This window comes from Lissotriton helveticus, chromosome 5_1 (genome assembly GCF_964261635.1).
Source record: "Lissotriton helveticus chromosome 5_1, aLisHel1.1, whole genome shotgun sequence".
NCBI lineage: Eukaryota > Metazoa > Chordata > Amphibia > Caudata > Salamandridae > Lissotriton > Lissotriton helveticus.
This window is the reverse complement of record NC_136065.1, coordinates 2,085,456,576-2,085,480,021: the sequence shown is the minus strand read 5'-3', so window position 1 is coordinate 2,085,480,021 and position 23,446 is coordinate 2,085,456,576. Positions and strand designations below refer to the sequence as shown.

The 23,446-nt window shown below is 44.8% G+C and overlaps 1 protein-coding gene across 2 annotated transcripts in view; it reads left to right on the top strand.

The window, feature by feature from the left end:
- The window catches only part of SCAI (suppressor of cancer cell invasion), a 565,718-nt gene that overhangs the window by 261,827 nt on the left and 280,445 nt on the right, over positions 1–23,446 (top strand). For both annotated transcript variants that reach the window (XM_078646060.1, XM_078646059.1), the window contains one exon: positions 9,885–10,025. In XM_078646060.1, the coding sequence (XP_078502186.1) occupies positions 9,919–10,025 (107 nt within the window). In that variant the 5' untranslated portion in view covers positions 9,885–9,918. The remainder of the gene's footprint in view (positions 1–9,884; positions 10,026–23,446) is intronic.

Below are 23,446 nucleotides of genomic sequence, written 5' to 3'. Positions count from 1 at the left end.
TCGCCATCCTCCTCATTAACACCGAGTTGTCCACCTAGTAATCGTCTGCTGAATGCCACTCAGAGCCTTCTTTGTGTAAGTACTTCGGGTCGAATCACCCCACTCCCAGCATCTCCACTGGCTTCTTTGGACCTCCCAGATGATGATTTCACAGGTGCAGAGTACCTTAGTGGTGGTAGATAGACCTGGCTGATTGCACTTAGGGTTGAATCGCATCAACTCTTTTATCTGCTTCTCTGTGCTTCCTGTATCTGAGATACAGGCATGATGAGTGCACCGAGGAGAGTACCCTGTGGAGGTAGATAGACCTGGCTGATTGCACATAGGGTTCAATCACATCAACCCCCCTCTTCTGTCTGCTTCTCTGTGCTTCTTGTATCCACGACAAAGGTGCAGTAACTACACCTGGCGCAGGAAAGGTCTTCTAATTTCCTGCAAAATCAGATTAGTGGAGTAGGCAGTTTAATACCCTCTCTTGCTGATAAGGCAACATATGGAGTCCCTGCTGCCTCTCACTACTTTTTTACGGAGATTCCATTGTTACGATGCAGGTGACACTTTGTAAATAAATTAGCTAGATTTATAATTTATCTTGGCAGGAGTCAGCTTGCAGAATTGATGATTTCCGTAACCTTCGTTTCGGAATCACTATTCTGTTTCACAGGTTGCATTAACCCGTTCCATGCGTCGGATGGCCCCGGTCGTCCGACGTCACAGGGGGCGTGTGCGGAGGCCGGCCGGGGGCTGTCCGAACCCCGCCCACTCATTAATTCTCCAGCACCACGGCGGAATTCACGCCGCGGTCAAGGAGTTAATTGACCCTTGACTCCCTATATTAATTTTTGGTTCTGGTTACTTGGAACCAGATGGTTCACCAAGACGTTTCGCTTCCATGATCTATAGGAAGAAAGCAATCTTTTTCAAGGCTGAAAGCAAGGCACAAGTAAGGATTGTATTATGAGTCATACAACAGTACCAACCTCGTGACTACATACAATCTGAAATGCAGAAAAGAAACAAGGAACCCTCTACGGTATACAAAAACTCAGGTTTTTAGCATTTGTTTGTATATTAATACGATTTAAAACAGGGAGAGAGCCAAGTTGATGGGCCTCAGTGATTATTGCTTTTTGATTCAATACATAGGTAGTTGACCTAAAAAAAAAGTTTTATTTCTTGCTGCCAAAACTAACTTTTACATAGTTTTCTCAGAACTCACATCAGAAAAAACGGTGTTATATGTGAGTCCTCTAATCTGACAGTGTAGTTCTAGTAACAGGTCAATAGGACTAAACTTGTCGAAACATTTTAGAGAGAACTTTGTGGCCCACTATGCAGGTAAAGCTACGTCGCAGGTATCACCGTGACATTATGTTTGGTATAAGAAATTGCTCTCCAAGACACTGATATATTGTAAAGTAAGACTTACAGTTCTTGATAATGCCCGCCCCTGTAGCAGTCATGAACCAGGGTGTGTTATTGCACGTAGTGTAGCGTGGTGTGATTATTGGGCATCATTGCGTCTTCGCCATCTTATGAGTTAAGAGCAATGCATGGAAAACAACAGACGAAAGTGATTAAGATGTATTTACAATAATGTCAAGTTTAAAATGAGTGTGTTATGACATTCCTTGGGACGATTAGTCCAATCTTTCGGTAGTCGTGGAAAAAACTCTTTTATGGCTGGGTGAGTAGAGGTGCGCACTAGTGGATCAGGAGTGTCGAGAAGGACATGCTTCTATATGGTGGTCATATCAGGCGTCCCGTGAGAATCGGAGTATTGCGTACATCCAAGCAGCGCCACTCTGCAACCCATGACCCGATTGGTTTAAAGTAAGATTTAACCAGACATCTTTAAAATAGGAGATTCAGTATTTAAATGTGTCAGAAAGTAGTACAGTTATGGAAAAACTTCCATTGGATATATCAGAACAGGACAGTGGTCTGCAGAGTTGGTCATTTATTCGTGGTCCTAAAGTAGTGAGGAGGTCCTAGTGAGAAGTTGCCACGGAGCACGAGTTCCATACCTACACCATCATGGTACGTCAACACACCGCTAAGGAAACCGCTTTATTTTATTTAAACTAAGCTTCATCAGTTGATGTCATGGAGACAATCAAATTGGAGGAAATGGGGTATTGTTTTGGGTAAGTGAGGATACGCCTGTGCAGAAATGTTACAAGTCAAATCAAGTGAAATAGAACTGGTTGGAGAGAGTGAATTTAAAATTAATCATTTCTTAATGTTCATTGAGTCTCCGTTGGACCATTTGGAGCCTTACATTCCCTTTGCTTTCTTATTAATGAAAACATAGATCTTGGTGGCAGCCTCATTGTTTCTTGGACCACTTTTTCAAAAGCATGGAAGGGGAACATTTGTGATGTTTGTTCCTCGTCATGTAATATTCTGACTCGTGTATTTTGAGTCCAATTTGTTGATGTTCCAGTGACTGTCCAGAATCCTAGGTTTTAGGGGACAAATGGTATTCACCTATCGGCTAGATAACAATGTGAGATGGATAAGACTAAAACATATGGGGTTTTGCAGTTCAGATATTAGTTAACTAAATCTTTTGGGGAATCTCTTTTCCTAAAATATTTGTATTTATTTGTTCCCAATTTAAAGACTGAACAGTCATGACACTTGTAGATTTGTGCTAAGCAAAACAAATACAATTTGATTTAAGATCAGTGTACCCTTAGGGCCTGATTTTGTTTAGATTCTCTGTAGGTTGCCTATCTTGAACTGTATTCTCAAGCCTTGGTACATTGGCTAGCAAGGCCACATTTTTGTAGTAGTTTCTGTATAAAATGATGAACCTCATGAAATTTAGTAATTAATCAGATTTTTGGGTTCTTGTATCTTGACCTCTGGCACCAGAAGAGTTGAATGGTCCACTTGCCTCTGTCTTCACTGCACGATTTTGGATGGGACTTTTTTCCTGAATGAATACAATCGCTATCTCTTCTGTTTTCCGATGACGCTTTTCATTTTCGTTACAGTTTTTTTTATCCAGAAAAATTATCCTTTTGGGGAATGCATTTCTGGGTGGCCTGAATGTCTAGTGGCACGGGTGTCTAGTAGATGCGTATAGACCTCCGTTTGTGGTCTGCTGGTGTTGGGCATAGCTTTGTTTGAAGTTGGTTGCACCAGATGTAGGAGATGCATCAGCCGCTTACTGATGGGGAAGGGCGCGAACTCCCACTTCTCACAGTCTTCCACTATATCTGCAATGATAAACATCTTGCCTTGATAAGTAGATCGCAAGGGTGTGATATTTTTAAGAATCACAGCTGAAGGCAACACTTTTCATTATCTACATTTTTGCTGGGTTTAGAAACCGTAGTAAAATAATGCAAGTGTTAATAAAAAAAAAAAAGATAGTTATAATATTAATGGGTCTATTAATAGTAGTAACTAATGTACATGACATTAAAAGTTGTAGTAATCTAAATATTACCAATTATAATATAAAAACCTAATAGCGATGAAGGTAACCTGCTGCAATACTCTCAAAGTTTAAAATCTAAACATGCCTTGAGCATTGGTGTGGGATTTGGGCTAAATATGGAATTTTAAGCTGTAAACATTGTGAAGAATGTTCCAGTCACGTGAAGTGGGGGCGCCACGTGTTGTTTCTTATGTGCTAGGACCACCAACCACTCAAAGGCCTGCTTTCTTCTGAGAGTTTGAGAATATTTTTTGTTCACTTTGTTGGACAGAACTTTTCACCTTATGTTGGAGGAGGCCGGACAAAGTCAATAGGACCACAGACAATCTTGGCATCACTTAATATAGCAGTGGTAGCCGACAGCTGGTCTGGTGCCTTGTTGTTGATCTTGCAGCGGGTGGTGTGTACAATAATCCTTTTACAGGGACTTGTGATTTGTTGCTCAAGGATAAGTGTTCATATGGGGTTCGTTCCTTTTACGGCAGATATTGGTGGTCATAGTCAAGTGCAGTAGGCCTTGCAGATGTCGGCTTCAATGTCATGAAGGTATTCGGTGCCCCAGGCTCGCTCACTCATTGTTTGGCTGTAGACTTATTTGATACTAAGCAGTGTTTCACATTTTTGTATTTAGTCACCAGAAAGCAATATGTCAACACATTTAGGTGGGTTTACGGTGTTTTATCGAACATCAGAATACTATGTAAGAACTATTATTTGACTAATGGTCCAGTTGACGTTAAAGTACATGATATTGAAAAACAAATTAACAAAAGAAGGAACAACAAATACTAATTGGAAACGTCAGGCTTACATTCGTCATTGATATAATAGATCCATTGAGCTATCCAAAGTGGTTTTTTTTTAGCCCTCAGACCTGGATATTGAACATATTTAGAAAGGTCTGGTTCAACAGCTAAGATGTCGAGGTCTGAGACAGAATTTCCAGGATTTTGTGGCTCTAAGGGTGTGCAGAGATTAACTTGACTCCTCAGCAAGCATCCAGGTGCAACAGAGCACTCTTAAAAGCCTAGTCCAAGACCTCTTGGTGCTAGTGACGGCATCCCTCCCTGAGGTCGGAACTCTTTGTAAAGTGTGGCCGCCTCTCTTTAGCGGCACTGAAAATAAACCTCCTGGGAGCCAAAGGGAGATGGGATGAGCCCCATTTACACACATGCCAACATTCTAAAAGACGAAAGTGAGAGATTTAAAAACAAGCATTTACAATGCAATGGTTTCGCCTTTGGAAAAGTTAGAGCTATTGGCATTGTAAATGACAAAATTGCCATTAGCTAAATCTCTTGCAAATGTGAGACCTATTGCATTTGCACCCACACATACACACACACACACACACACACACACAGACACACACACACGCACACAAAGGCACACACACAAAGGCACACACACGGAAAACACCCAGGGCGAAGAAAGGAAGATGCAAGCACACGGGAGAGAAGGCGGAGACCAGAGGGCAAGGAATAGCAAGAAATAAATAGGGAGAGGGAGAACAGGTGGGGGGGGGCAGTCGGGCATCGCGAAGAGTCGGCAATAGAGAAGAGCGGAGATGCAGGTAAAAGTGAGTGCAGTCACAAACATGGGCAGGGCGGTATGGGGAAATCAAACAGGTACAGGGGGAACAGGCAGAAACTGTGAAGAAGGGGGAGGAACGAGAGGCTGCAACCGATGCCATGCATATAAAGATCAATAAATAGCCAGCACGCGTGTGCAAAGTCTCTTTAACTGAGTAAACTCGTATCTATAGTTCCTAGAGCAACCTGGGTGTGCGCTGCGCTGTACAAAGGTGTACATACACCGCTCTGCAGGGCTGGGACCAGGAACATAACGCATACCCATGCAGCCCACGAGGGAAGGCGGGGGAGGCAACCTTCAGGGGTGCTCCAGTCGGTGGAAAGCATGTAAACATATGTGAGATACGGGGGCTCCTCGTCAATTCTACACATCGGATCACAGACTTTGCCCCCTTGATTCACAAAGGTAAACGTGCACGTTCCTGTAAGTGTAATACTTGTAGGCGTTCAGGAACTACATACAGAGTTTTACGACTCCTTATGCTTAGGTGTGCGGAGTTCTCTGCGACAGTTGCGGTGTCTCCGGGTGCGGAGATCGCTACGCGTGAGTGGGAGTCGTGCTGGCCAGCAAGTAGTTGGCAAATAACTAAAAGTAGTAAGCTTGCAGGAAAGTGTCCCAGGTGTCTTAGAAAGCAGCAAAAACTTGTAACTAATGTAAACGAGAGGGATAAACCGGGATGAAGGTGTTTTTTTTTGGGTGGGGGGGGTGTAATAAGTAAAGGAACCGCCTGAAGGAAGAATGAAACACAGCTGGCTCCCGGGGTCTGATGACACAAGTGCTAGTGTACAGTGTCGCTGTTACACCAGAATAAATACCAAAACACATGCCTGCAAAGGTCAGTCCGAGGACTCCCCAACCCCCCCCCTTTCAAACCAGGGATTGTTCTTTTAGTTAATTTCCAAATCCAACCACTCTTCCGTTGCAGACACGGCTCTCTTCAGAGTCTGCCTTTGTTTTATTGTGTTTGTATACGCTTTTCGTCGTTCCCTCGTGGCGCTTACTGTACCACAAGGGACGTGCTCAACGCAAAGCGTCTTTGCAGCTTAAGGTCAGTGCTGCTATGTCTGCGCGAGTGTGGTGATTTATCAGCGAGAGTATAAGGGGGAAGGGCACCAATGTAAGTGTGGGGAGGGCAGTGGGGGGTGTTTTGAACAGGATTGGTTGGGGGGGGGTTTACTATCCTGTTCAGGACGTAAGGAGAAATGGCAGGATGACAATGTCTTTCATGTTTGGTCCGACTGCAAAAACAATGACTACAGTATTCAAGAAACAAGAGTTCTAAAATCCTGTGTCCCATTTGCTGCATTGTGTGGTCTTGGGTAATTTTTCTTCCCATAAGTCAGTTCCCATTCTGAAAGCGGAGAGTAGGTTCAGAAATGGGTTAAGGGTTGGTAAGAAAAACGATATAAACAACTCGACACTTATAGCGCTTCGAGCATACTGTGTATCCAGACATAGGTTCTCTTGCACCGTTTCCATATCTCAACCGACTCCTGCATCACTTTTCCCAGCTAACTAAGCCTGCCCCTCCATTCGCATTCACAACTGCAAGAAGTGCCGTGAAGCAACCTAGCGCCTTAAACATATCGCAATGGAACGTAAAGCAGCAGAGCATAGGACTGCTGTTTAAAGCGTGCATGAGACGCTTGCTTATAGACCCGGATTGTCGCGTGGCTGCTCGTGCCCTTTAATGAAGTGCGGTACAAAAAGGGGTGGTGATGGACGGAGCATCTGAATCAATCAAACACTCACACCCAATCAAAAGATCTGGGTTTAATCCATCACCGTTCTTTAGCCCACTCTGCCACCCCAGTTCAGACATGGCTATATGCAAATTAACGAAGTGCAGCCTCCCAGTGGATTAGTGCAGCTTTTCGCGAGTACAGCTGAAAGCCCAAGAACGCCCGGCATCCCAGGAGGGGCACCCCCCACTCCCCGCCTACCCTCGCAACTTCAGGGCACTTCTTTATGTACAGAGAGCTGGGTCATGGGCAGCATTCCTCGCATTAAAGCGTTGTATCTAGAAACGCCCTCCGCTCAGGGAGCACGTCCTGCCATCAGTACGGCTTTCCAGAGCCTGCGCGACGTTGGTCCTCACAGATAATTCTACTTTCGATGCAGGCAGGCCTTATGCGATCACTCTCCATCCTTGAACACAAGCAACGAGGGGGGGGGTGAGGAGATCGCAAAGACGGAAACGCCACGGAGACGACAATCGCGCAGCCCAGTCCTGCAAAGGACACTCCAAAAATGACCAAACATGACGACCAAAAAAAATAAATAAACACGCCCACCACCGCATGACGTGGGCAAAAGCCTAACATTCTCGGGAACGCCCACGAATCTGCTCCGGCATTGACGAACAGATCTCTGTTCCAATGGCTAGCCTCCATTTATGGAGCTAGCCAATGGAACAGAGGGGCGGGACAACACACCCATACTGTAGACATAAGATTTCGCCTGCGCGAGTGCGCATCTTTCGACAGGCGAGACCTAAAAAGGAATGTATTTCCCCATTGGCTTCTATTGAAGCAGTGTCAATATCAATGGCTTCCATAGATTGTAGTGAGTGGAAAACGTCATGTCATGTCATGTGTTCTTAATTTTCTGAGTGGCCTGTGTTTTGCACTAAACTTTCATCCGAGTTTATGCACCTAGATTTTGTTTCTGACACTTCCAGTTGGCGGCTATGCTATCTGATTTGGAATCATTGTGGGCAACAGGAATCCACTGGGCAGGATATCTAATGACTAAGGGCCAAATTTAGATCTTGGCGGACGGGTTACTCCATCCCAATGGTGACGGATATCCAGTCCACCGAAATATTAATCCCATAGGTTATAATGGGATTTTGGCAGACCGCATATCCATCACCGTTGTCTGCCAAAATCTGCATCAGGATCTTACTGTTTTGCTTTTCTCTCATTATTTGGAATATCGATTTATGTTTTCATCCAAGTTTCGAAAAAGGTTCTCATTTTTAGGTAAGGAATGTTATGACTTTCTTTCTCAACATTTCACCTGGAGTTATTCGATCATGCTCTGGATTTATTTTCAAGCCCTTAAGCACTCTTCCCCTTTTGAAAATTAGTAAACAACAAGTATTGTCAAAGCCAACAGGTCTGGGCTGTGGCAGGCTGCCAATGTTTTCAATGTATTTAGTTATATATTTTACAAACATATGCAAAGGACGTGAGAATTGCAAAAGGCGTAAAAAAAAGTCCAAGTACTACTGCCTAAAGTTGAGGTGCATATTTGCAGCAAAAAATAAGTTAAAGAAAAAATGAACTATTGCTAGAATAACTATAAATAACATCAAATGAAAACATAAATTGGTCTTCCAGCCTGTCAAGCAGGTGGACTACTTTTGAGGTGAATGTGCACATGTGCAAAAGTCACTTTGGGTCAATCACAGTGTCTGACCCAGTGCCCCATGCTGTTACCTGTGGTGGGTGGGAGCAAAATGTAAAGAATACATAAACAAATCATCCGATAAATAGAGCTGACAGCTCCTTTGTGTTTGTGTCTGTGTATGTAGTTACTAGCAGCCCGCCCCAGCGTTGCCCGGGGCAGAAGGGGGCTGGGGGCAGCATTTCAGGCTTGCGTGCACCTTACCTCAGCGCTTGCTACCAGTCGCACAAACCCAGCCCCCGCTCCAGTCCGCCTCACTTCACCGCCCCCCACTACTCTCACTTAAATGTCTGCACCAAATGTGAAAGCCGTTTTAAAACCTATCATTTATTTTGCTATCGCGCTCCAGTCCGCCTCACTTCACCGCCCCCCCACTACACCAAGCCAGTCTACACGCCCCGCTGCAGTCTGCTATCCCGCTCCATTCCGCCTCACTTACCGCTCCTCCCCGCGTACTTCACCGCTCCTCCCCAAGTTTCACATACCTCATGGCGCTGCAGTCTTGCTACGTTCTCCGCTCCTCCATGCGCTGTTGTCCTCCTTTCCGCTCCAGTGCGCCATACTTCACCGCTCTTCCCCGCGGTTCACGTACCTCATTCCCTCCAGTCTGGCTAAGTTTTCCACTCCTCCCCGCGCTGTTGTCTGCTCCTCCTCGCGTTCCTGTCCTCCGATGATGTCAGCACGCACGTTGTTAGCAAACACGTCCGGCGCTACTTCTTAGGGACTACTTTTTTTATTGTTTATTTTTTAAATAACATTTATTTTTATTTTTTTTATAGCCTATGTCCATCTACTGGACCCCCCCTTTCCAACGCTGTATTGGGTGTTGCGATTGGTGGTGTACTTTTCGAGTTTACCTGGCTCAAAGGACACAGTTCTCTCTTTATAATAGTAGTATAGATATATACACACATATATATATAAATACACATGTATATATGTGTATATATATATATCTATATATACTTACATATAATTTTTTTAATGATGAGTCTGGTGAGACAGCTAAAGCTGTCTCTAGGTCGGACTTAAAAATCGCCACAGCTATTTCATGACTCTGAATGGTGTCAACAAACATTATGAAATCCCTAATGAGATGTATGATTCTTTGTGTCGCATAATACAAATTATTTGTTAAGTTCTTGGACAAAGACATTTCCATGCTTGCTGCTATTTTAAATTTAGACCCAACGAGTATTACTTTCATACATAATAATTGCTTAGTCCGCGTGGTACCTGTTTTCTTTTTTTCGGGTGATTCTTGATCCAGAATCTTAACGAATCTTCCTAGGGTTTGGATTTAAATTTGAGATTTGCCCATGATACAAAAAATTTCAAAAGCTGTTAATGAGGGAATGTTGGATCAAGTCTCCTGTCCATAAAATGCCTTTTTCTGTCTTTCTGATAAATTGATCTTGAATCTTTCTAGGAGCGATCTGAGTGATCTTGTCCCGGACGAAATTATGTCCAGCGGGGGTGTGGAGGACGATGTCCCTCAGGGTGAGCGGAAGACCGTGACTGACTTCTGCTACTTGCTGGATAAATCGAAGCAGCTCTTCAACGGCTTGAGGTCAGTGAATTGATGAAGGCTCACCGCGAACGATGCTCGCTTACCTGCTTGAGAGCACAGCCAGCGACTGCCTGTAGACCTGAGAAGCTGCTTTAAAACATGTTGACACTTTTTTTTAAATAGTTTTAAGAGATGTTGTACTGTTGTTGAGCTGGCATCTGGTTGTGTTACTGTGATGATCATTGCATAGTCTACCTGAGATGTTAACTGTCTATCTCCTTAAGTTGATTGATTGATTGATTGATAGCTTTATTTCGATATGCGTATATCATAAAAGCATTACACAAGAATATATAAAAACGACATATCATACTCATAGACTGTACAAACATCATAGTAAAAACAGAATAAATAGATAACTTAGTTAAGAAAAGCATTAAATCGATAGGGACAGTCTTTTGAGACGTATCAACCAGGCCCATTTTAAAAATTTAGACACAGCACAAACAATAGGGGGGGCAGTATTAGTCAATAAAATGCGTAGGGCCTCAGAATGCTTGCGAATACCCAACTCGTTGCAGAGGGGTTTAAGCCAAACAGATCTTGGGCGCGCATAATCTGGACAATCAAGGAGAAAGTGCGCCACAGTTTCGCAACAATCAGAGCAGAGCGCACAGAAGCGTGATACCTGATTTTGCAAGTTCCATCTAGAGAGGAGGTCAGCTAGAGGTAGAGTTCCTAGTCTGAACTTGATGTAGAGAGCCCGATCCATTGGAATGGTGATAATGTCCAAAAAGGGTTCAAAGGCAGTGACATCTTTAATCCTTAAAAATGCTGCGGTGGAATTGCAGTGGTGATGGTTGCTCATAAGCTTAGTGGACACCCAACCCCAGTATATTTTTTTCAGGATCTCCTTTGGGGGGGCTGAGTGAGTAAGCCAACAGTTGCCCAGACCTAGTTCCCCAAGCAGGTATTTAATGTCCCTGAGACACTTGATCTTTGACCAACCAACCGAATGCATTATCTCTGCCAGCCCATCTGCATAGGATTTAAGTTCCGGGACTCTCCAAAGACGTGCCCACAGTAGGAGGGGCCGCAGACGGGCCAGATCTTTCAATGGTTTACAACCCACATCCATAAGCATCGGTACAGTCGGGGTGCTCATCGGGAGTGCCATCAAATCTTTAATAAATTTGTTCTCTGCTTTGGACAAGGACTCCAAGCAGCCCAGACCCCATAGCTCTGCTCCATATAGCGATGCAGGTACCGCTCTAGCCTTGTATATATCAATGATTGGTGATACACAATGTTTCGATGATGTGCTATACTCCTTGAGCAGGGCTCCCCCCACCCTTTTATGGGCCAGTGTCATTTTAGTGATATGGGGTACCCAACTCATGCGGTCGCTCAGCCGAATTCCCAAATAGTCAAATTCGGCGACTTTTTCCAGCGGGATCGAATTTAAGATAGGGGGACACCCCAATTTCCTGGGAGGGTTCATTACTAAGTATTTAGTTTTTTGTACATTAATAACGAGACCTCTCATTGAACAGAAGTCCTGGAACCGATTCAGGAGTTTTTGGAGGCCCTGGGGAGTTTTCGAGATGAGAAGGGTGTCGTCAGCAAACAACAAAGTTGGAATTTTAACATGACAGAGTGTGGGGGCGTCTGCTGGATCTTCAAGCAAGTAGTCAACCACCCCATTCACATAAAGCGAAAAAAGGGTGGGTGCTAGGACGCAACCCTGCCGTACACCCCTCTCTACCTTGATCTTGTCAGTCTTCTCCCCATTCAAGCCCCATCTAACCTGAGCATAGGTGGCTTTGTGCAATTTCATTAGGAGGTCCACGATGTATGGGGGCATCCCAAGGCCGTACAGCACCCTCCAGAGTTCCTCCCGGGGGACAAGGTCAAAGGCAGTCTTTAGGTCTATAAAGGCCAGATAAAGACTGCCCTTGCCCAGTACCACCACCTTCCAGTACAGTAACAGGAGTCTGAAAACTTGTTCAATGGTTCCTGTGCCAGTACGGAACCCAGCCTGCATCTCGGATAGTATATGGTTTTCGTCTACCCATGAGAGGATCCTACCCAAAATTGCTTTTCCCGCCACCTTCTGGGTCGAGTCAATCAGGCTTATGGGCCTATAGTTTCCAGGTAGATCCCGATTTCCTTTTTTAAATATTGGGACTACCTCGGCCCCTTTCCAGGACTCTGGAACCAACCCTCCCCCCATGATGGCATTGAGGAGAGCGGAGATCAACACCCCCCAGTCGCCTGGATGAGCACGAAGAAGATCCCCTGGTAGCCCATCCGGGCCTGCTGCTTTTAGTGGAGTGAGGCTTTTAATTATATTCGTAACCTCTTGGGCTGAGAAAAGAACCAGATCTCTATCAATAGGATAGGAAGGGAGAATGAATTGGTCGTTAAGTGGGCCTTCAATAGCACAGTAAAGACCCAAGAAGTGATCAAACCATGCCTTGGCAGTAATAGTACACGTCCTCATGGTATCATCAGGACGCTTCCTACTACCCACCAAATTCCAAAAACTTCTCGCATTTCTCCCGCGACTGGCCGTCAGGAGTTCCTGCCAGAAGTTATCTTCCCACTCCTTCTTTGCGGCATTTTGACATAGTAAATATGACCTTCTGGCCTCCCTGGTCCTTTCTTGGGATTTGGATTTAACTGCAGCAACCAGCAGAGTCTTCGCCTCTCTGCACGCGTGGTTAAACCACCCCTGTCTAGCCCAAAAACCTGGTCTCTTTCCCTTGGTGCTACTTGGGACAGTAAAAAGATCACTAAGCGCCAGGGTTAAGGTACAAAATCTTGGAAGGACGTCCCCCACCCCACACCCCCGGGGATCAAGGTTACCCACTGCTGCCGCTAGGCTTTGCGATATAAAAAGTAATTTCTCAGGTGAGAGGGACAACTTGGCCCATTTAAGCCGACGACCACAGTTCGAAACAACTGACATATCCGGGACTGAGGAGCACAGATTGGTCCTACCAGAATCGTCTGAACACCAGTTGGACAAGGTAAGTGATAGAAGGTTATGGTCACTATCTACAGTAGGTATAATGACCATATCCTTAACAAACGTCCACAAATGAGTGTGCAGAAGAAGATAATCTATCCTGGAGGAGTGCGCAGGCCTATTGTAGGTATGAGCTCCCTCTTTATCGGAGTTGGTCCTACCATTAAGTGCCCTCAGGTCAAACTCAGATGTTATAGAGATGACCTGGAGCGCCACTTCCGACCATTTCTTGATTGGACTAAGCTCTAAGGCCGGAATGCCCCACCTATTGTCGACAACCTCTTGATCCTCTAAAACTTCAAGGCCAAGAGGCTCAAAGGTGCAATTAAAATCCCCTCCCACCAGGGTACAATGCTTGTATGGCGATGCTCGTAGCAGGGCTTCCAACCGTGCTATAATGGGGGATTCTCTGCCTCCCTTTACACCTCGGGCATAGATGTTAAATATATTAAGAATGACCTGGCCCTTAGGATTTTTTAGTGTGATATTAAGAAGGTCGGGACATTGAGTATCGTGCTCAACCACCCTACAATTGAGTGCGGTAGCTACCCATACAAGGAGGCCTCCCGAAGGACGGCCACGACCGCACTCTGTTTGTACCGCTGGTATGTGGTGGGATGAATATCCCGCCTTATGAGAAGGCTCCCTGCACCAGGTTTCCTGGAACAGACATATAGAATAGTCCTCCACCAGGGCGTTCCAGTCAGGCATTGGAAGTTTCCTATCCAGCCCGGCCACATTCCAACTGAGAATCCTGAGGAGTGGATCCGTCACAGTCGGGATGCTACCGGCCTCGATGGTATTAACCAGATCTATAACTTCCACCAAGGGACTGGTGTACATAGACTCTGTCGGAATCTGCACCATCTCTAGTTCCCTTGCGCCACCTAGTACCTTATGCTCCCTAGAAGCGGGCGACGAGATAGATTCAACAAAAGAATTTAGATTCCCGCTATAAGGGGTACCAGTCGTTCTGTTGGGTGTTGTGGTCCTATTGTTAACCTGACAGTCAAGGGATTGTCACTGCCCCCTCCCTAAATCATTCCACACATCCACAACAGAGGTGGACTGGATGGTAGGGTAAGTAAGGTTCTGTATGGGATGGCCTGCAATCCCTGGCCACAAGCAATTTCCAGGGCCGTTCGCCTCAACAATCAGGGAGGTCAAGACACAAGAGGGGCGCGGGTAGAAAAATGTAAGGTCGACTATACCAATGCCTCCCTTGCCCGTGCACCAGCCCTGTCTCGTAATCCACCCCACCACCCTTGGATCTTGAAAATTAATCAAAATACAGTCCCCCCCCAGGTTTTTAGTGGTAGAGCCTATCCAATCTATTCGCCTCACTCCCAGAATGAGACCATCTACGTCCCCAGGCAGCGGCCGATTCACCCTTAACCAGTGCATGGTTTTGTTCTTAAGCGTCTGGAAGGATTCTCTCTGTCCAGATAGAAGAGGTGGGACATTAATCAGGACCGCTGCATAGGGGAAGGAGTCAGGGGTGAGGTTCATAGGGGGTGTCTTATGTGGGGGCTTTTTCAAGGGTGGTGGGGGCGGTCTGGGAACAGACGGGACAGGGCGGGGTAACGATTTGATCGTTGTTGACTGGTTTACAGTTCCTGGGGCAGATGATACGACAATACCCTTTTTGGTACCCTCCGATCCTCCTCCCTCTGCAGTACCCAGGCAAATACTGCTGGGCATTGGCTGTTGCAAGACAGATTGGCCCGTTGATGCAATGATGGGTGCATTTGCGACAATACCTAGTGGTGCTGGATTAAGCGACTTCGAGGGTCTCTTTGCCAATCCACCACTAGTTATTACAGACAGGGGCGAGTTCAGATGTTCCCTTTGACCCTTAGCATGTGATGGGGCTTCAGCAATGGTCTTACAGCTGTTAATGCCCTCCTGCCTTAATTGTGTTTTTAATAGTGCCTTAGTCGAGAAGAAATTGTCAAAAGTAGCCTGCTCAAAATGGTTTAAGCGGTCAGCAAGCTTTATGATGCGTTCTTCTAGTGGAAGCAATAGGGACCGTAATAAGCGTTCTACCTCGGGAAGCAAGCTAGTCAACCACGGCTGTGTGTCAACTGTTACCGTCTCTCTATCTATAGAGGTGGGTAAACTAGGATCTAAGTTGCCAGAAGGTGTAGTTACCCCCTCTAGCGCGGCTTCCCCCCCTCGACTCTCTACAGTAGCTGTCTTGCTAAGATACATGCTTTTGTTAACTTTCCTTAGTTTATGGGGTGGTTTAGGGGGAAGGCTTTTCCTAGGTGTATAGTTACCTTTCCTTTTGAGACCCGGCTTTAAGTTGGTCAGTGGAGCACCTACCACAGGTAGGGGGATTGGGGTTGTGATAGGACTTCCACTTGCACGGGAGACAGACGAATCACCCACGCTACCCTGATTGTCCCCATTCGTGCTTGCATCTTGACCCAGATTACAGAAATCAGGTAGTTGGAGTGAGGACAATGGTGTTACTAAAGCAGGATAAATTTGGCCAGAGCGCTTGTCCCCCGAATTCTTTAACAGTTCAATTGATAGTCTGCGCTCTGCGCGCCTCTCAGCCAGCGATAGCTCTTTGTCAACAGGATTAACGGGGCGATTGAAAAACTTGTCCAAGGGACCAACCACAGATTGGCCAACATCAGCCGTTGGGGACCTCAGGACTGGACCATTGAAGTGGTCCGGCATGTTGGGACGTTGAAAGCCCGCTTGACTGTTAGCTAGTAGATTTATGCAAAGATCAGCGGAGTGGCCCAGCCCGGCCTCCAGCGGCCCCGGACGGCCACAGACGGTCCCGCCCTTGTCCCGGGCTTCTCCCGGCACGCTCCCGCGTAGCGGAAGCTCCGCGGACCTAAGTACTATGGGCACTGTTGTCGTTGGCTGATAAGCAAGGGGGCGTGGCCAGCGGGGAGAGCAGCCCAGGTGTTGCTTGATGGGCGCGCAGGGGCTCCTGGAGACTGGAGTCCCTGCCTAACAGCTCGCAGCCCCGCTGGTCCGGCCGCCACTCCCGCGCTCCTCCCAACAGACGCCTGAGACTATCAGGCTCCTCTGCCACAGACGCGCTGCGGGACCCGCGAAGCGGGTCCGGCGAGTCGTCAAAGAAGCCGCCTCCGCCCTGCAGGGGCACACCAGGTCACCAGGTCTCAGGAAACAGCGAGGAGTCAGGTATGAACAGCAAACCAAACGGCAGAAAATCCAAGAGGGATCTCCTTAAGTATTCTGTGCCATGAGTTGCACAGCAACTTCATTCCTACATATTTTAAGGTATTGGGAAAGTTTCCTATAGAATGAGGAATCAAAGGAGAAACTCGCAAGGAGATAGCTTCTTGAAAAAGAAAATAGAAAACGATTTATTTATAAAAGAAAGATATGATCGCAAAAACTAATATGCATCCAATGTGCAGTACCCACAAAAGAAAGCTTTCAAACTTTGCTACATCAATTTTATACACTTGCATAGTTATCTGGGGTGCTGGTGCACAGTAAAAGTTGAAAGACATATTCCACATAAATAGCTGTTCTAATAACTTTTCTTGTGCCTTTGTTGTCTGTGAATGTGTTAGTCGTCAATACAAGGGCAATCTGTGGTTCCATGTTAGCTGTAGAAATGTGTACTATCATGCATTCTTACACCAAGCATTGGCAAAGAGAATACATTTCACATATGCAAGATCTATTGGCTTTATCAATGTTTTCTGCAAGCTGCTGTGCAACATGGCTCATAATAAAAAACAAAACAAATGTAAAACGCTATTGCGCGGCCACAATTGACCGCGCTATAGCACTATTTTTTCCCCTTTAAGTCATGTTGCCCAGCAGCCTTGCAGCTGTGCACTATGTCTTAGAAAAGCACGGGGTGCATCAAGAGGGGCAAGCAACATGAGGAAGGAGGGTGGGTACAAAGAACTGACAGTGGAGGGTGGGGTAAACAGAACGGACATCTGGAGGAGGGCGGGGTTTGGGTGAAATGAATGTGGTATGGTCACTCCAAGCATTATTATTGTGATCTGACTTAGTGCAAAGTAATGTAGTGCCCATGTAAAGCGCTCCGGTACACATGGGCTGTGTTTGTACAGTATAAAAACTGCAACAAAAACACATGTGTCATTTGGGAGGCTGTTTTGTTATCTCGTGTTCAGACTGCAAAAAGTATCCAATGCTGTAGTTAGAAGGCCAGATGGTTTCACAAAATATGATCACATGATGGTGGCCAGAGAGAGGCTTCATTGGCTGCAGTATAGCCCATTTAGCCCCACGTGTTCTTTACCTTCTGGGGTTATTTATGTATTGAGAATTTGTGGAAAGTAAGAAATGGTAGGGCTACACTGAATGCATTTGAAGTAGAATCTGGAATGGATTGTAAGTGGTCAGTGAAATGATTCTTAAGTTGGACGCCGGCTAAGTGACAACGTTTGAGAAACAGGAAAACAGTGGACGGCTTGGGTGGTGGTGGAAACATGGGTGCAGAAATGGAGAGTTACTTTTGGACATGTCTCTGTAAGAGTGCATGTCCAAAAGTAACAAAAGAGTACCTGCAGTAGCCTGCAGCCAGTGGAAGGACTCTGACCACAGGAAGCAGTACTTGGTCCAAGTTCCATGGCACCCACAAAGTCTGGATGCCCAGGGGGAAGCTGGAGGCGAGGAGGAGGCTCTGAACAATAGGAAGCAGGCAAACAAGAATGGCATTGGAGCTAACCAGTAGTAAATAGAGGTAAGTAAGCCCCTTTTAACTTTTGTTTTTTTCATTACAAGAGATTTCACAAGTGCTGTGAAGGCGAAACGTAAAATTCACTATAATGCAAATTTAAACACAAAATGGAGGTTCACTTATCCGCCCATACTGTCCACTTGCCAGTTATATGTAAGAGGGCCTGTCAGGGGAAAGACCCTGTACAAGCTATTCCCTTAATAACAAATGTATTGACTGTGGGTGATGGGACCTCTGGGAAAAGGACCCAGATGTTCTGAAGCACTGTTATCCAATACCATAGGGCTAGTGGTGTAAGTGGTCATCAGCTGGAGGAAGGCTCAAGTGCCCACAGGGCTGCAACTGAGACAAAGTATCTGTAACCAGAGGAGATTTTCTGTGGTGCCGGTGGCTCAGTCTTTGTTGTAGAGGGGCATGATATGGAGTATCCAATTGTTTGATTTGAGGTAGAACTCAGTGACAAGTCAGCCATGGTCATTGTAGGGGTGAGAGAGAAGCTAGATGGTGAATGTCTGGTGGGGAGTGATGTGATTGCTCCTGGTTTTAGTGCCAGGATACTTCATGGCTTGGACCACATCTGCTGTATTGACCAGAGCACCGGATACACATCAATCTCAGGAAGAGACTGAGACCATCCCAGAATTGCAAGGTTTGGAGACAGGTAGTGAGGATATCAAGCCAGCTTGTGGGAGGCACATCCTGTGCCATTTTAGTCCTTATTTCGGTGGGATAGGAAGATGAGATATTCTACGTGGACAAGGTGTTGCAGTTTGGGCTAGTGCCAGAGCCGCTGGATTTGTTAGCTTTTGGAGAACCTACCCGGGAGGAATTCTGCTCGGAATAATAAGAGTTTCCTACAATTGTGGGGCTTTGGAAGGAAACCCAAATAGGTCGGGAAGGGAGTGGCTTGAAGGCATTATGTTGACTGGGTTGGCTGGGAAAATAGACCTTCATATAGTGAGCCCTGGAATCCTAACCCATTGGTCAGTAAGAGGATCGTGATTCTCCTAGCGTACAGGAATTTCCTGTTGTCACTGTCCCACGAAATGTCCTTAGCAGGATATTTGGGCATAAAAAAACCAGGATAGGTTGGACTTTGATCTACTGTCCAGGGTTGCTCAGAGATGCATGGAGGTATGTAGAACGTGTCATTCGTGCCAATTGAGTGGTAAGTCTGGAGGTAAGTGCCACTACCACTCATTTGTGTTCCATTCAAATAAGCAGGCATTGACATCTGTCTGCTTGCTGTCCCACCTCCAAACATCAGGCAGGAAGTATATCTGGATTAAGGTGGACCCTGCCACCAGGTCTCAAGAGGCTGTACCTCTGAGGAGCATGATTGCAAAAGCAGTAGGAAGGGCACTCCTAGGGATTTAGAGGGCTGGTTGGCTTGTCCAATACAGTGGTTTATGACCCAGCTACAACTTTACCTCATTTTTTATGGCACAGATGTGGGAACAAGTTGGTGATACCTATCACTTCTTTACGTCATTCCTCCTGCAATCCAATAAGTTGGCAGAAATGTTTAACAAGACCCTTAAGAGCATGATGGGAATGCTGTCAAGGAACCTCAGGGGGAACTGGGACCTTCTGCTGCCATGTCTTTTGTTTACCTATAGAAATATCCCACAGAAAGGAGTTAGAAACAGTCCCTTGAAACATATGCTTGGGCACCTCTTGCGGGGCCAATCATTGATCGTGTGATCAAGGCAGCTTCACCAAAACGAGTCAGCTTTGACTGATGCCAAAATACATAGATTGGATACCCTAAAGAAACTTTCCATATATTCTTTGGAGTATGCCCCTTCTTCTAGATTCAGAAGGGTGTTTTTTGCATATATATCCCTCAGAACCCTACTCATACCAAGGTTGAGCAATCTTATCGAGTGTTTGCAAGTGGTTTCATAGGTTATATTTTAGAGACACAAGATTTTAACTGTGAATTAGTTAACATAATTCACAGTTCTGAATCCTTGTAAGAGAAAACCCTTTGGCAATGACAGTGCTTCTCTCAGAGTATTATTCAGCACACCTGACGAGTTCACCCTTTTATGCAAACTATCTCTTCCCAGTGTGTGTGAAAATAAACATCACAATCAAAGTATCCTGTCAGCAGGAAGTTACACTGTGCCTCATTGTGCTATATATAATATGAACTATTACAAGTCAAATTTAAATACAAAGGGAAGTCTCTGGTTTAAAATGTGTAATATTTTAGAAACTTACACTATAGAGTAGGTTTAACTACATATACGTATATGTAGTTAAACCTACTCTATATTATAACTTTCTACACAAATACACATTTGAGACTATAGAATTCCCTTAGTATTTAAATTACACTATAGAGTAGGTTTAGCTACATATGTGTATGTGTGTGTATATATATATATATATATATTTATATATATATATATATGTTTAACTACATATATACATATATATGTAGTTAAACCTACTCTATCGTGTAATTTTCTACAAAAATACACATTTTAGACTAGAGAATTACCTTTGTATTTAAATTTGACTTGTAATAGTACATATTGCTGCATAAAACTAATTAGAAACATTAGCACATTATCCCCAACAAAAACACACATTTCTCAAAACATTGACAGACCTTTCTCCAGTCTCAAGCAAACAATGAATACTAAATGGATGGCACTCAATTTCTCCAAATCTTTCGAACAAGTACTAAAACCAAATTAATAAATCAAGTCATAAAAAAATGCATTACATGAAGGATGTGTATTATTGCCACATATTGTCATCTTGGTCTTTACGTGACATTTATAAGTATCACTAGAACACCTTGATGGTAATTATAGTCTGATGGCAATATTGGACCATATTACACAGCTACATGATATGTATTCTCTTCGTCTCTCTCTATGTGTACATATAATATTGAAAATATAATTGAGAGTCACAGTGGTTCTTCACCTTTGTACTTCTGTGGACCCCCCACTTAATCATTATGGGAATCCAGAGAGCCCTACTGAATCATTATTGGAATCCATGCACCCCCGTCAATCGAAACATGAGCCGAGGACTCCGACTTAAGCAGTTTTGAGGACTTGAACCTCAAAACAAAACACAAAAATGTAGAAACAAGCCTTCATCAAACAAATACATAAAGGATGAAATATTTGATTTAATTTACACACAAATTAAAAAAGATCAAACTTTTAATGGCGAGGAGGAGCTGTTTAGAAGTCATTTGAGGCTACTCCTCACCCGTACTATATTCTGTTTGAGACACTTGCACTGCTCCCACGAATAAATCTGAGGATGTCATTTACATTTTTAGGCTCCAATATAAAATTCCTTCACACTTGCAGAGAGTTTTTAATTTTATATATTGCTTCTTTATTTATATTTTATTAATTAATCTGTAAATATTATCACATTTTTTAAGCGATCATGGAGCCCCTGAGTAGGCCTCGCTAACCGCCAGGGGTCCCGGACCACAGGTTAAGAACCACCAGTATAGCATATTTATTTCCACTCCCTATAAAAATAAAATGATTTTTCCACATGGAAGCTGTAGAGTGGATGCCTTACTATGGCTACTGAGGTCATAGGTGACTTCCACATATGGGGATACTTTATTCCTTATAATACATGTCAAGGCTGCATAACCTCACCTCTTCCCATTTAAATAGCAGCTGAAGATAAACTAAAGGAAGGCTACTTTTCTTCAACCTTCTCAATATACTCCTCTGATATAGAGCAACAGTGTACAACACTTTCCAGTAATAGCCGTCATTCTTCACACCCTGCAACAGCTCTGAGAAATGGCGTGCTGGGCTCTGTGTCATGTTGCTAACTTTCTTGAAGAGTTGTCAAACATTGAAGGTGTTAATAGGATCCTTCACAAGTCTGAATGCTATTTCGCTTCCAAAGCACCAACACACAGCACCTGGCCCCCTTCCCTTCCTAAGCGAACAAGATGGTAGTCAACCAATAAAGTGTTGCATTTATTGCGCTGTTTGTAGTGCAGAAGGGAGAGCGGGCAACCGTCCGCGTTGTGACGGCACTGACGCCACTGTATCATTGGGCATTGTGCGCCTGAATGCTGCTGTCCTGGAGTATATGCTGGAGGCATCTCACAAACTGCTGCTTCCAAAACTCCACTGTCTTATGTAAACTCTATCCCAAATACTGACTGAAGCATCACATAGAAGACGATTTATGCGGGTGGGGCAAAAGTGCATAACGCGAGGTTAGCGACCCTGTGGCTTCTTTACCAACCTTGTCATCTAGAGGAGCACACACTGATAATGGCTGAGACCATGGGCTGTAGTCCACCATTCCTGACAGGCAAGCGGCTGCAGAAGCGATATCCCATGCCCCAAAATGCTCCTCTTGCCTTCATTTTTGGATCCACTGACCTCCAGAAGACCATCATTATCCAAGCAGATGATATTGCTCTTACTTCCTGGCTGTGGACATGGCCGGAAGTGGGCAAAGTTTGCTTATATAAGGAGCAGGACTTCCTGATCTGCGCCACTACTTACCACCTATCGTATACTTCAAGGAAGTGCCTCAGGTTTTTCAACCGCTTATGGCTCATGGGCGGAGTTTACTTGGGGGAGGAACCATGAGGCAATCCCTAAATAAACAGCAACTTTCACTCGTTTATCAGAATTTGTTCAAATGATGGTCAGTAGTGCTTACCGGCCATTCTTCGGGGCAATCTTGGTGAAAACTCTAACCCAGGGTTTCGTTTGAATCCTACTGAACATTGATCCCTCCCGCCTCCGCTGCCAGAGGATGGTGGTCAATAGTGCTGACCGGTCCATTCTTCGGAGCAGGTTGGATGGGAACTCTAACCCAGGGATGAGGTTGGATCCCACTGAAAATTGATCCCTTCCTCGTCCGCTCGCAGAGGATCGCTGGAAAAGAGACTACGTACCGGTAGATGGATGGATGAAATAAGGACTGCATAGCTGAGACCTCATTGCAGAATCCCTAGTTGAGGGAATGCCCAGAATTAGCTTTTTGCAAACCCATCAAAATTTCTCTGCAAAGTGCAAAGATTGAAGTGGTGTTTCCCTGCCTCACGTGGAGAAGTTCAGACATATGAACTATCCTTTAATAAGCTCTTGCAGTGAGTTCCAAAGTTCTTTGTTTATATCAGGCTTTTTCTGAACATAAAATCAGTCTGATATAAAACAGCTGGTACAGGAGTCTGACCGTGTTAGAGAGAGGAAAATATTACGTTTAATCTGGATACGCACCAGACTAGCTCAATATATATACAAAAGGCAGTTGTCCAAAAATACATAGTTCAAAAATAGTGACTCCATAAAATAAAGAGGGGTCATAAAATAGGATATGCCGAGGGTGGATGCTATCGTGTTAAAGTTTGGAAGTATTTGGGGATTCCCATTTTTAAAGTATACTGGCAGGTTGGCAGACCACATTACCTGGGAACCACAAATGCTCCCCTGTATTTTGCATAAAAGGGTAATTGTAATCTGAAAAATGTTTTATGAGCAGTTAAGAATTTTGGGGACTTTTTTCTAACTCGAGGTTTTGTGCCTTTTCATTTTAAAGCACATTCTAGAAGTTCCTGACCTCGGTATTTTTGACTCTGTAGTTTTGATATTTGATGCACCATAATATCCTCCCTTCTCCATGTTAGGGATAGTGGCTCCGTGGAGTAATGCATCCACGTCAGCAATGGGTCTCCCTTGTTCTCACATATTAGTGTTGTGGAGTTGGCTAACAATAGAC